Raw genomic sequence first — 15,018 nt, 5'->3', positions numbered from 1 at the left:
TGCATGGGAGGACAGAATATTGTTAAGCAAATACAAAAGCAAGATGTTAAACTATACACAATGGAATTTTATTCAGCAATAAGAGAGAATAAAATTATGGCATTTTCAGGTAAATGGATGGCATTGGAGACGATAATGCTAAGTGAAGTTAGCCAATTCCAAAAAAATAAATGCCGAATGTTTTCTCTGATATAAGGAGGCTGACTCATAGTGGAGTAGGGAGGGGGAGCATGGGAGGAATAGATGAATTCTAGATAGGGAAGAGGGGTGGGAGGGAAAGGGAGGGGGCAGAAGACTAGCAAGGATGGTGGAATGTGATAGACATCATTATCCACAGTACATGTATGAAGAAATGAATTGGTGTCAACATACTTTATATACAACCAGAGATATGAAAAATTGTGTTTTATATGTGTAATAAGAATTGTAATACATTCCACTGTCATTTATTTTTTTAAATCAATAAAAAAAATTTTTTAAACTATATATGATGGGATTTGGGAAGATTATTAGCTAATTTCTAACCTGGTGACCCATAAAGTCTTCAATCTGTCATCCTCCTGTCATACTTCTTTCCTGTAAAATCTTGAAGGAAAATATCAGAATGTGAATAAGATAATACTTTATTATTTGCTGTGCTTATGACTTCATGCCTAGTGCAAAGTTCTTTGCTAAGGCCCTTTTAAAGGCCCTTTGAGTTTAAAGGGCCTTATTCTCTTAGTAGTCTCAAACCAAAATTTCAGGATATAATTACCCTGTAACCAGCTACACAGTACAGCACATAGGAGATGAGACCATTATGTTACCTATAAGAGAAATAGAGCCATGGTCAAGTCAAGTCAAGTCAAGGTGAACAGTGGTTCTGGTCATGGGAAAAAAAAATCAACATAAAACAGTTGGTCATTTTGGATGAGATATTCCTGCCTTCCTCCCCCTCCTTCCCAGAGTTCTTCCCCCCCCCCACCATTCTATTTCTTACCCTCCTCCCCTCCCCTTCCCTTTCCTCCCCTAATCTTCCCCTTTCCCACCCTCCTCACCTCCTTCCTCTGCTTCCATTTGTCTCCTCTTTCTCCCATTTCTTTTCCCCCCTCCCCTATCCCATTTCTTTCCAATAACTTGAATGTGCATCCTTAAAAAAAAAAAAAAAAAAAAAAAAAAAAAAAAAAAAAAAAAACTAGGATCTAGGAAATATATCAGAATGTTGAAAAGTTACGTTTTTTTTTTTTTTTAAATTTTACTTTTTCTCAGCTAAGTACCACAATTTTATAATTAGGAGAAAATGCTAGATTTTAATAGCATCATACACTTTATTTGACATTTATTTATTTGAGGTTGCAATAAAGGATCATGAAACAAGTATCAAATAATGTAATAATTTTCAAGTGAAAGGTAAAGTAAAACATAATACAAAGAAAATGTGATACCTTTAGTATGCAATTACACAATGTGATAAAACTTTTTTTTTAAAAAAATACTATGTCATATTAACACCTTAGTGGTAAACAATAACTTCATTATGATTGATTTATAAACTATTATTCACATAAACAAATCCATATAAATCAAATGTAGTTTTGACAGACATTCTTAAAAGTATACTCATTTTTTTTTTTCAAGCAGTCAAATTTCACAATGCACTGGTCTAGTTAACAATAAGTAGTGTATTTCTATAGCAAATTAATGAAGGCACAGCTAGTGCAAGCAGATTTAAACCCTTAGACTTCCGGGCTGGAAAAAGGAAAAAATAACAATAAAACCCTTGCATTGTTACTTCAGGAACTTTTTTTTCCAAGCAAATATTTTTCTAATAATTCTGACAGTTTTCACAACCACAATCTAAGAGGAACATGACAAAGGATTTCACAAAAATCAACATTCTGTAGCACCAAACTAACATGCTTTAAATAACTAACAACAGTTTACATATTTTGAAGAATATTACACTATAACAGGCTCAATAGAATAAACTGATACTTAAGACACTTTATAGAACAATTCTTAAATGGGCTAAGAACATAGGAAAACACAAGACATTTATAAGAGTAATAGTGTTCAGGTTATAGGGCAGGTTTTTATTTATTTCAAGGCTACATAAACCTGCTTCACTTCTGCTTGCTTGAATTTTTAAGATTCTTGAAAATTTTTTCAGCCAGCTTTTTTATTTTCGGTATTTCCTATTTACATAATCTCTGCCATCTTGATAGTAGGTATCATTGACTTCTCCTGTATAATAATAGATTGACTTCAGAATGACATTATCATGTAAAATTTGACCAATTTCAAAGTCCTCATCAAGGATAGCATCTTCTCGTGGTTCCAGCTTTCCAATCTTAGGAATCTCAGGAGGACTAAAGAAATTGAAGAATGATGCATTAGGAACCTCTCTTGGCTGAATTTCAATTTCTCCAGTAGCAGTTGTACGACTATGGGTGGTTGTCACAGTAACATCCTTTCCTCTTCTCCAATCTATCTTGCAGCCTTTGCAATCTTCAATTTCCCATCCCCAAGAGAAGAAGGGATCATTGTGATCTGGTTTTGACTTTATTATGTATGTCTTCATAAGCAACTCATTTCTGAAGTATGGATTGGGTAGGAAATGGAATTCAAAGGTGTAACTTATAGGCTGGCCAGGTTTTGAGAACTTCAGACTAACATCAGACAAGAATTTCAGAATGGGCTCATCATACTTCTGAATCATAGGCCCAAGCTTGTCAACATTCTTTAAAACGGTCAGCCAGTAGTCAGGAATGCCTTTAGGATCTTCTCTTTTAGGTTTCCCCTTCCGAGCTCTTTTAATACTCACTCTTTCTTTAGGCCTTGTCTCAGGAACTCTTTTATGAGCCTCTCTTACTGCAGACCTTGCCTTTGGCTCTGTTACTTTAGGTTTTTCTTCCGGTTCTGCCTTTGCCTGGAGGGCTTCTTTAGGATCTTCTTTTTCTTCAGGAGTTGCTTCCATACAATCTGTAGAATCTGCTTCTTCACCCTTTATTTCAGGAATTTCTTTAGGAACTTCCTTTTCTTCAGGCTTTACATCAACAATTTCTTTAGGAAGTTCCTTTTCTTCAGCTTTTACCTCAAGACTTTCTTTAGGAACTTCCTTTTCTTCATCCTTTACCTCAGGAATTTCTTTAGGAACTTCATTTTCTTCATCCTTCACCTCAGAGTTTTCTTTAGGCATTTCTTCTTCTTCCTCACCCTCTAAGGGAGGCATTTCACTAGGAGTGTCATCCTGCACCTCCTCATCACTGCTGAACTCCTCATCCTCTGAATTCCACTCACATTCTTCTTCTGTAGGCTCATATTCTGCATTGATGATTTGAAATCGCCTATCATACAGAGGCTTATTGAGTTCGGCATATTTTCTTTCAAGATCATGAATTGCCTTTAAGAACAGGGCGTCTACCTTGTCACATTCATCTTGAATATTCTTGAGGGCCTGCACACGATTTCTAACTGCCTGGGGCAGCCTATCCACGAAATTTGTCCCTGAGGGAGCCCGCGGCGCCCTTCTGGAAGGCTCAGGTACCCGCTTCTTTCTATACAAGCGGCTGTGGCTGCTGCTGCTGCTGCTGCTGCTACTGCCGCTGCTGCTGCTGCTGCTAGTGCTGCTGCTGCTGCTGCTGCTGCTGCTGCTGCTAGTGCTGCTGCTAGAGCTACTGCTGTCAGATTCGTCCCCAGAATCACTAGCTGAGCTAGCCATCTCTTCTTCAGCAACCCCCTGGGCGGCAGGTTCCGTGATCATTTTAAGATCCGCTTCTGCCATGTTGCAATCCCGCAAACCTCTTAAGGTGGTGACTACCACAGAGACCGCGCACCCAGAAATGGGCAGAAAATGACTCACGGATGCTTGGCTGGCGACGGTGAGGGCCCGGGCTGCGGAGGTGGCACTGGCGACCGCTGCGGCAGCTCAGGGCGGGGCGGGACTGCAAGCCGCGGTGCTGTAGTAGCAGCTTCTAAGGCGGCAGCGGCAATGGAGACCTGGGCGAGAGCCACGGGAGTAGGGCCTCTCCCTGTTGCAGCAGAAGCAGACCGAGGCGTGCCGCAGTCCAATGGCGCAGTGTGAGATCCTGAGTTCTTTTCTCGGCTCAAAACGTGAGCCCCCTCCCCTTGCAGTCAGATCTCCTGTTAATTTCGTTCCCAGTGTGCCTTTAGTTCGTTCTTCATTCGCTGGGCAACTTTGATTGACAAACCCTACGCCCAACGAATGGCCTACCGCAACACCCCCTGGCTCCACCCACCTTCCCAGATGCTCCTTGGTAGCGGAGGCACACACCCCTGGAAGACGTTCTCCCCCACCCCCACTCAGAATTTTTTTCTTTATAATTTTATAATTCAAAGAGAAAAAAAAAAAAAACGTTACACGAGGTAAAAATGCCAGCTATAGTTCCTAACAAGGGAAAAAGAGGAGTGTTTTCCTTCTCCCAACCGCCCATCCTGAGTTGGTCACGGGCCTCTTAACAAAAAGCTGTTTAAAAAAAAAAAAAAAAAAAGGATGAAAATGCTCTGAATGGCGTCGTTAGGTTGTAGGACTCTGCGTGGTTAAAAAAAACAAACCTGAGTTCCTCTAAATATCCTGTGAGCATGTGTTTTTTACACTGGAAAAAAAGGGGGAGTCGTTTATTGGCAGAGGGGGAGGGGCTAGACAGCAGGCATATTGCATTCCACGTAGCAGATTTAATAAGTGCTGTCTGTGATGTTTGGCAAGCCTGGTTTATATCCATCTACAAGGTTTGCGAACCCATGTTGCCGTGAGTCAGTTACACCATTTTTAAAAATTATATTTCTCTTTTTAAGCTGTCATATAATATACCCCAACCTTGCTGCTGAATTGCCACGAAGCCCTTTTCAATGCTTGCAACAACCTTTTAGATAAAGCAATGGGGTATTCAAATGTTAGGAAGTATTGTTAAAAAGCAGACGGTTTGTTTTATACTTTAGTGCAGCAGGTTTCAATTCCACAAACTGCAGGATGGGAGGGGGAATTTGTGCTAATGAAAGCATCCTCTGCCAGTGTATAGGATGTCATCTGCCACCAGTTTCCTTCTTATATTGTAAAATATTAGCCATATTTAAGAATGATTTACAAGTCCTGGAGTATATGAATAAACTTTTGTAAAATGAAGTTTAAAAACAGATATATGTTGTTTTTATTTACAGGATTCTTTTCTGCTACAGATCAACTCCCTTGGTACAACCAAAAAGACCAGTGTTTACTTTTCATTGAAAGGTAAGGATGCTATTTAGCCCATTTTTATGAATGACATAAAAATACCCAACTGTATTTGAATAGAAATTCACAGATATAGTCTTTTAGAGATTTAATTGGAAGATGTCTTTATGTTTTTATAGAATAAAAATCCACAGAGATGATTTGGCATAGTAATGTAAAACCTAATCTACTAAACCACATTCACTATCTAAACTTGGTCATGGAATACAAGTAGTATAATAAATTATAAAATATAATGTATTATTCTTTTCAAATGGGGAATGAGGTATTAAATTTAGAGTAACCATTATATTCTTATTATAGAATTTGTGTTTTGTCATTTAGTCACATATTTTTAAAAGTTAGGAAATGCTTTCTGATTTTGTCAAAGATTTTACCTTTACTTATCTCCAATTTCCAAAATATATGAGCATTGCAAAGATGAAACTCCAAATTGAAAATTTTCATGGCAAATAATGTCTTATTTTTAAATAGATATATATTCTATGGAAATAATTGTCTTCATTTATTTTATCAGATTTCTGTTGTAGGGAAGCTGTGCCGACACCATTTCTCTTTTTTAAATATTTTTTTGTTAGTTGTTGATGGACCTTCATTTTATTTATTTATTTATTTATTTACTTACTTACTTACTTACTTATTTATATGCGGTGCTGAGAATCGAACCCAGTGCCTCACACATGCTAGGCAAGTGTTCTACCACTGAGCAACAAACTAGCCCCACCATTTCTCTCTTTATAAACACACACCCTGTTATTAAATAATGCCCCTGGATACCTAGCGAATGAATACATATACGCTTGAGAAAATCAATATAGTATGAATTCGCAGAAATAGGGGGGTAGACTAAAGTTTATGCCCATTTTATCATTTTATACATATTACCAACGCATGTGCCAGGAACACTTGTAGAGGATGGCGGTATAATGGTAAATAAAACTTACTATATGTGTGTATACTTTCATTTCATAATTTTACTCAAAACATATACCATAGAAAAAATCATTTAAATTAATGGGTTATACACTGAATATTGTTTTGCAACTTATTTTTAGGTAAAATGATGGATTTTTTTAAAGGATGTTCTTTTATTTTATAGTACTTTAATGATTTCATTTCCATGTTAAGGTTTGTACCACCAAGAATTAGTATTTTTGAGTCAATAAGTCAACATTTTTTTATTAGCTAATTAATTCATACAGAACCATGATAATGTTTCTGTTCTATACCTATTTGAAATGCCACCTTTATCATATTACTGAATTGACTTGGTCTATTACTAAATTTCTTTTCTAATCATTTGACCATAATTTTTCTATTAAAAAAAAACTCATAAGGCAGTTTTAAAATGACTTTATATTTTGTGAAACTAATATATGTCAATTTAAAAAAAGTCAGACAGTATATGAAATACAAAGAAGCAATTAAAAGTAATTCAAGGTATACCAAGAGGTAATCACAATTCACATTTTTAACAAATATATTTAAACTGATTTCTCAATATTATGTATTTATATTTCTTATTAGAGATATTATTGAATATCTTTTCATATTTATTGTCTATTTGAGTGTTGTTTATACCCTTTGCTTGTATTCCATGAAATTAAAAAAGTAATTGATCAGCGGTGAAATCCTAAAGGTAAAAAGCTTTGGCCTTTGTTTAAGGCAACTATGACTCTTTTAGAAAATACCTCTGTTCTGACTCATAATATTAGTCAAATGTGACTCAGTTACAGCTTTTATTCTCAAGTTATCTACTTGGAGGGTTTCTTGGATACTTTTCAAAATTTAATTCTTTTGACATTTATTTTTTTAAGTTGTAGGTGGACATAATATCTTTATTTCATTTTTATGTGGTGTTGAAGTTTGAACCCAGTGTGTCACGTGTGCTAGGCAAGCACTCTACCACTGAGCCAAAACCCCAGCCCCTCAAAATTTAGTTCTTAATCACTCCACCGATACTAGAAATATTTGGATAATAAAAAGAAGAAATATTTATGAAAGGCCTCATAAAAAAATAATATGCTAATTATTGTGATATTCAGTTTGGAAGTGTTTATTTCTTAGTTGTACATTATGTCAGTTTTTAAAAAGTAGGTGATTGTTACAATCACAATACCCTACTTTTGTTGTGTGTATACTTCCCTGGTATCTCATAATATATTTTTATTTTGTGGTTTTTGTCTATTATTTTACTTAGTTCTATATAGTATATATAATTTAACTTATATATTACACCACATAATTTCTACTGTGAATATATTGTGAAATATTACTTCTAACATATCCTAAGCTTATTTTTCTTTAAAGGTTATATATAAATTTCTTGTACAGCAATATGTTCCTTGTTCAATTATTTTATAATTGGGGGGACTAAATGTTCATGCTTTTACATGATATGCTACTTCAAATGGAATCTGTTAGTATACCCAGACTGAACATAGCTCTTTGATGTCTGTTTACATTTTCCCTGAGATAAACATATACACAATCCCTTCCACATCCACACACATAAAAGTTATACAATGGCAAGCATCCCAATATAGTCTTTTGTTCTAGATATCTGAGATGCTAAACATTGAAAATTCATTCATTTTTAACTTAATTTTTTGTTCATGTAGACAGATTTTATCTATTTTAATACACAAGTCAATCCATTTTAAATGTTTTACTGAATATAATATATATAATAATTGTACATAAATTATATAATTTTATAAATGTTTATGCCTAAGAAAGTATTATTTTTTTTAAAGAAGAGGTAATTCTTTTTTTTTTCAAGAGAGAGTGAGAGAGGAGAGAGAGAGAGAATTTTTAATATTTATTTTTTTTTAGTTCTCGGCGGACACAACATCTTTGTTTGTATGTGGTGCTGAGGATCGAACCCAGGCCGCACACATGCCAGGCGAGCACGCTACCGCTTGAGCCACATCCCCAGCCCAGAAAGTATTATTTACATTAAGATAATGAAAACTTTTATCATCCCAAAATTTTATCATGCACCTCTGAATCTCACTTCTATCCCCAGGCAATCACCAATCTATTTTTTTGTTCTTATCAATTAATTTACATTTTTCAAAAATTTTATATAAATGAAATCATGATCTTAATATATGCTCTGAAGCCAGAATTCCAAGATTTTAATTAGTTTTTCCCTTTCCTATCTCTCTTAGTTTATTTCATTTTCATTACATCTGTTTCCATCTCTAAAATGGAGCTAATAATGGCATATAAAATGCAGATTTAATATTCTTTGCTATTTTACATATTGTTTATCAAGATTGTATGTAAAAAGACCATTCTTGTTGTATGGCCTCAGCCTACTGCTAGCATTTCCTCCTGCTCATGTTTTTACTTATATTTTAGAAGCAGCATGGAAATATACAAATAAATATTTTGTCTAATTTGTATGAGGTGGCAATTTCAAAGATATTGGCCACTCTTTGATATTAATAATAATACTTGGTCCTAATATTTCTAAGAACAAACAGACACTCATCCTGCTTAACATTATCCAACTATGGAATATCTCCTTTTACTTTGAATGAAGAAAAAACACATTTTATATAAAATTTCAATTTAGGTATTGCTTTAATATTTTATATCACATAGTACCTTCTTTCTTAAATTACCTTCTTTCTCTTTAATTACCTGACAGTTCTAAATTATACAAACCTTATTTTCCAAGTCTCAACTCATTGTATGTCATATCTATTTTTATCCCATTTACCTTTTTATTCCATTATAAAACTTATATACAATTAACTACTTATCTTTTATGCAGTTAACTACCTTTGTCTTAAAATTTAGTATATCTAAATTTGTTAAGAATATCTTTTGTTCTAGATATTACCATTTTTTCCTTTGTATATATAAGTTTGGGGTACTATGTGTTGTAACTTTGTATAGTCATCTTTCATCGTTGTGACCAAAATACTTGATAAAAGCAACTTATAGAAGGAAAAGTTTATGGCTTGTAGTTTTAAAGGATCAGTCCCTAGCCAGCTGACTCCATTACTCTGGACTGGAGGTGAAGCTTCCATCATGGTAGTAGAGGATAGTGGAGAAAAGTTGCCCAGCTCATGGTAGCCAGAAAGCAGAGAGAGAGGCCAAGAGCACAAGGAGCCAGGGACAAAATATATAATCCCATGGAACAATCCCAGTGACCTTCCTCTAGCCACCTTTTTACAGTTACTACCCCGTAATCTATTCAAATCCACTGTTAGGTTACAGCTTTCATAATCATTTCACTTCCTGCATTAACACAGTAGCTGTTTTGGGACACTTAATATCCAAATCATGACAGATTTAAGTTAAAAATCTCACGTAATACTTTAGATTTTCTTTGTTCTTTAGCTTAGAATAATAGCCTCAAGTCTAATAGCTGTGGAAATATTTTCCTTGTTGGAGATAGAAGGAATTTGAGAGATCATCTTGTATAATTTCCTTGTACACATTGGGGAAATTGAGAATTTCCATGTTGATAAACATTCTCAATATTTCTAGGTATTCATCACTACAAAGAATTTTGATTAACATACTTTTAAGTATATTATTATTTGTTCAAAATGTCTTTTTTCACAAATTTTAGGATTTGGGTTTGGGAGCAGATTAAGAAATAAATGAAAATCATTCAGTCCTCCAAGAATGGATTATTATCCTCAGCATTATGCAGTTAGTGTTGATAGCTGTCAGTGAATAATAATAATTAATTTTATCACTTTAAATGTAACATTGGAGGTATGGTTGTGGTTCAGTGGTGGAGCGCTTGCCTCACATGTATGAGACACTGGGTTCAATCCCCAGCACCACATAAAAATAAAGTAAAGGTATACATAAAAAAATAAGTGAAATGTTTAAAAAAGAAGAAATTATGTTTAAAAAAATGGACCAAGTGCTTTGTTTTTCCAATTTCATTTTCATTAATCCATTGAGGGTATTATTACTATCCTCAAACCATCTTTATATGATATTGTCATCATATTTGAGGATACTAAGTCATTTACTTACTCAAAGTCACATAGTTTATAATTGGAAGAATCTGCATGTGAAAACAGATGGGCTCATATTAGATGTTAAGATCTTAACCACTCTACTATATCAGCTTTGATGAACAAAAGTGAATGGACTCCTGGAACAGAGACATTGAAATTAGAGTTACATCCATGACCACACTTCCATGTCTCTTATAGCAGTTTTATTCTCACAGTGTCAACAACTTTGTGACCACCAGTCCTAAAGTTCCTCTGGCTTACACAGACTCTTGCTTGAAATGACAAGTTATACCAGAACAAATTAATTTAATTAAAAAAGATGAGTTCATTAATTATAACATGCCTAATGACTTTATTTCATTAGCATTCAAACACCAGGATGTCAGAGGTTAAAGTTAATGCCAATGTATCCTATTCAGAATTAAACAAAAATATTATTGGTATTTTTCATTTAAGTATTACTAGCAGCCAAGAAACCTATACTTTGAGGGATTCGAAACTACTCATTGAAAGCATGAAATTACCTTGAAATCTAATACTGTAAGCATAAATTTCTTTTGAATTTAAATTATATTCTGTTTATTAATGTTGATTTCATATAGGATAAGTTCTGTTCCTGAGTGGAGGAAGATGCACAATGATACCTATTCCTATGAGTTTCAGGTGACAGCTCAGGCCCTGGGGTCAGACCACCTGGATTTAAATCCTGCCACATTACTGCATATTTGACCCTGGATAAGTCACACTTCTCTGAATCTCAGTTTCCTCATCTATAAAAGAAAAATAATGCTGGGCACAGTGGTGCACACGTGTAATCCTAGTGGCTCAGGAGGCTGAGGCAGGATGATAGCAAGTTCAAAGCCAGCCTCAGTAAATGTGAGATGCTAAGCAACTTAGTGAGACCCTGTCTCTAAATAACATAAAAAATAGGGCTGGGGATGTGGCTCATGGCCAAGTGCCCCTGAGTTCAATTCCTAGTATTCCTACTCCAAAAAAGAGAAAGAAAAATAATGATAGAAAATGTTCCATAAGGGCCTGGGTCTGTGGCTCATTGGTAGCACACTTGCCTGGCATGTGTGAGGCACTGGGTTCGATTCTCAGCACCGCATATAAATGAATAAAGGTCCATCACAACTAAAAAAATATTTAAAAAGAAAATGTTCCATAAGATTGTTATATAAAAATTAAGGTGCTGGGAACAATGATGAACACCTGTAATCCCAGCAGCGCTTCCATGTCTCTGATAGCAGTTTTATTCTTATGGTGTCAACAACTGAGGCAGAGGCTAAGGCAGGAAAATCTCAAGTTCAATGACAGCCTCAGCAACTTAGTGAGGCCATAAGTAACTCAGCTAGACCCTGCCTTTAAATAAAACATAATAAAGGGCTGAGGATGTGGCTTAGTTAAGCACCCCTGTGTTCAACCCCTAGTAGCAGAAATGTAAATAAATAAACAAACAAATATGTAAGTAAAAATGTTATAGAGTATTTAAAAGATGCTTAATGAATAGTGTCTATTATATCTTTCATGGAGCCACATAAGGATTCCTATCTCAGTTAAATAAGCATGATCCAAGGTTAAGGCTAGCAAATTTAATCGGTTGATGCTACTGTATTTTACATGTGTGCCATCTCTTTCAGTTTAGGAAGTAAAATTTGCCTTGTGATCCAAAGTCACATTGTGTTGATATGAGAAAAATAATATCTTTGGTTCAGTTATTCTCTACTCTGTCAGGTTTTTCTATTAGATTATATTCTTAGCATGTAGTAAAGACTAATGCTTAAGCAAATCTAGTATTAATACTTTGAAGGTGAAGATAGCTAATGTTCCACTCTTACTCAGCAATGAAAAAAGAAGAGAGGTAGCTGCATCATGACTGACTACATGTGAATAAATGAGCAAGATTTCTGATGAGCTAATTGTTACTTTTAGTTATAAAAATCTGCTTAATACAGAGAAGGAAACAAGAAATAGAACTACAAAATCTCCGGATTCTTTTGTTTTAGTAACTCTCTTAAATGTAAACAAAATTTTGAATTTATTATATTGAGCAGGTTTCTCTGTCTTCCCTTATATGCAAACTTTTTCTAAGAGTAAGTAAGCATTCTCTCTTTAGAGGTAGCAAAAACTTCATTTATCACCATTTCATCTTCCAACATTGTGAGAATGTATCTAGCCTTCTCTGTAAGAAAGATTAAATATAACATGAAGAATTACATAAATGATCAGACTAGTTGACCATTCTGTTTGCTGAAGCCTCTAGGCTACTTCCTTAGCTTTTCATATATGCGATGCATAGTTTTTTGATAAATCCTCCTGAAAATAATTTTTACATCACTTCTGTAATCCCAAACTTACTGATACTCAACTGTCCAGAATCACGCCTGTGATTAAGCCATACTTTTTACCTTCTGGCAATACTGGGAAATTTTTTAAACCAGCTATGTTTCAGTTTCCTCATGTATGCAAGGAGGATTATAACAACACCTATTTCATCAAGGCATGGTGAGCTTTAAATGACATAATACATATAAAGCTCTTAGAACACTATGAATACTCAATTAATTCTTACTAAACTTATGTTCTCCAGGAACACTTACTCAATAAAATGCAGTTCTTTAGCTCTTCATTTCCTTCAAGGCTTATTTACTTGGACTACAATACATTTTTGTATGTCTTATGAGAAACATAAATCATTTCTTATGTGTATACAGATACATTCTTTTCTTCAGTAAATTTTACATTTCCCTAGGACAACACCAAAATACTTTCTTATGTGTAATCCTCTGTCCTCATACAATATGTTCCTTTGCATAAGAACATACTTATTTCTACTAAACTACATAGTTCTAATGACCTAACTTCTCCAAGAAATGAATTGCCTTTCTGACAACAGGACCATTTTTACACACAGCTCAAATAAAAAACACCATGTAACTTTTTTTTTTTTTTAAAGAGAGAGTGAGAGAGGAGAGAGAGAGAGAGAGAATTTTTAATATTTATTTTTTTAGTTCTCGGTGGACACAACATCTTTGTTGGTATGTGGTGCTGAGGATCGAACCCAGGCCGCACGCATGCGAGGTGAGCGTGCTACCGCTTGAGCCACATCCCCAGCCCCCACCATGTAACTTTTGATTACATAATAATTTTGTCTACCAGTCATTCCCTATATGTGTCAAAGATGCATGACTGCCACACAACAAATAATATTAGTTTTCTAAAATTTCAGATTTATAGAATTATCATTTTAGCAACCAACTTCTAAACAGGTACACTTCACAGACTTTATTTAAATAACTAGGAGGCCATGCAGAGTCTTCAGAAGAACAATTCTTGAATTTAATATGGATCCATATTTAATATTAAAATAGCTGTTTACTTAAACCTTTTTTCATTAGTATTTTCTTTCTATAATATTTCTAGATAATAATTAGTTGAAAATTGTTTTACATGTAATAGTCATAAAAATGAAAGTTTAATCACAATACCAGAATTCCTCCTTTTAGTACTCAGATTTATGTATTTACTTTTTGTTATTAAAAACTTGTTGCTTGAATAAAGCATAATCTACATGCCACATTGAATTTTCATTTTTTATGAATTATTAATATCCACCAATTTCTTTATTGCTTAAAAGGTACTTTTTATTTGATAGTCAACGTTTTTATACAAAAACAGTTATTGAAAGATTATGTAGTTAGTAAATGCCCCAAAGCAGAACTTGAGATCATATCTGTCTTGCTAACCTAGAAAAAACCAATGGTTCTCAATATACACAAAATATGTCCTTAATATGGTCAAGTGAAAGAGTGTGTTGCAAAACAATATATTTACTATTATTTTACCGGTGTAAAAAGTGTAGATGTAGACATACTATGTATGCATATATATGTTTGTTTGCATATACATAAAGAAAATGTCTAGTGACATACACATGAAACTAATGTAACAAAAAGATAGAAAGAAAAGCTGTAACTATTTACCTTTATTAATTTTTAAACAACAAGCTTGTATTATTTTTGTGATTAAACAAAAATTTAGGATAACAGTGAAAAGCATTGGACAAAATTTGGGGCAAACTTTATACAGAGAGCTGAAGTAGTTCCTAATTACCTCTTGCAAAGTTATAATCTTTCTTTCATATGAGCAGCACTGTTTATCAATGAGGTCATGCTTTATTCTGATTCGTGTATGACGCTTGTTTATACATTTGTGTTCTTCCCCAAACATCATATTTTGTTGGAATGGCTATAAAGTCATCAGAGGCAATATTATATATTACTGTATTTCTCAGCATTATCTTCACAGTGCAAGTACAGTGAAATTTCTTTCATTTGAATTATTTTTTTTCTTTTATTTAATATCTTTTAACCTATTGACTTGGACAGCTATTTTTAAACGAGAAAATGTCTCTTATTTCTAGAGACTTTTGTTTCTTGAAAAATGAAGATTATGAGTGGGCCAACATTTTCTGAAAAGATTATTTTACACTTGTAGGAAAGATTAGAGCCATTTCCTAAAAATGTCTGTCTAGATATCATGAAATCCTTTTTTCCTCTGGTTTTGTGATTATTTGAAGAAATTTTGAGCCATAAAATTCTGCTTGATCATAAAATCACTAGGCGTATTTCACTTTTTCAGCAAGTGATGTGCACCTAATTTAGCTGCAAATGGTGTGTATGCCTGCTTTTAAGTTTATAATATGCTTACTAAGTGATTCTTTTTAATTCAGTAAGACTTATGCTTACTGGACTAGAATTTTAAATCACTGGGCTGAAGTTATTATAAAATAGT

At 34.1% G+C, this 15,018-nt stretch overlaps 2 protein-coding genes across 3 annotated transcripts in view; one reads left to right on the top strand and one right to left on the bottom strand.

Moving 5' to 3' along the window:
- Nucleotides 1-1,524: 1,524 nt before the first annotated feature.
- Nucleotides 1,525-4,117, bottom strand: NAP1L3 (nucleosome assembly protein 1 like 3). The gene has a single exon (XM_081278296.1). The coding sequence runs from the start codon at nucleotides 3,761-3,763 to the stop codon at nucleotides 2,159-2,161; it is 1,605 nt and encodes a 534-aa protein (XP_081134422.1). The 5' UTR covers nucleotides 3,764-4,117; the 3' UTR covers nucleotides 1,525-2,158.
- A 362-nt stretch (nucleotides 4,118-4,479) lies between these two features.
- FAM133A (family with sequence similarity 133 member A) overlaps nucleotides 4,480-15,018 on the top strand; it is a 73,120-nt gene continuing 62,581 nt past the window's right edge. For both annotated transcript variants that reach the window (XM_081278321.1, XM_081278322.1), the window contains exons 1-2: nucleotides 4,480-4,575; nucleotides 5,158-5,227. The gene's annotated coding sequence lies outside the window, so the exon portion shown is untranslated. The remainder of the gene's footprint in view (nucleotides 4,576-5,157; nucleotides 5,228-15,018) is intronic.

Source organism: Spermophilus citellus, assembly GCF_964194105.1.
Source record: "Spermophilus citellus genome assembly, chromosome: X".
In the NCBI taxonomy this organism is placed as follows: Eukaryota; Metazoa; Chordata; class Mammalia; order Rodentia; family Sciuridae; genus Spermophilus; species Spermophilus citellus.
Note: the sequence above shows the minus strand (reverse complement) of the source record. Positions and strands in the feature narration are given on the sequence as shown.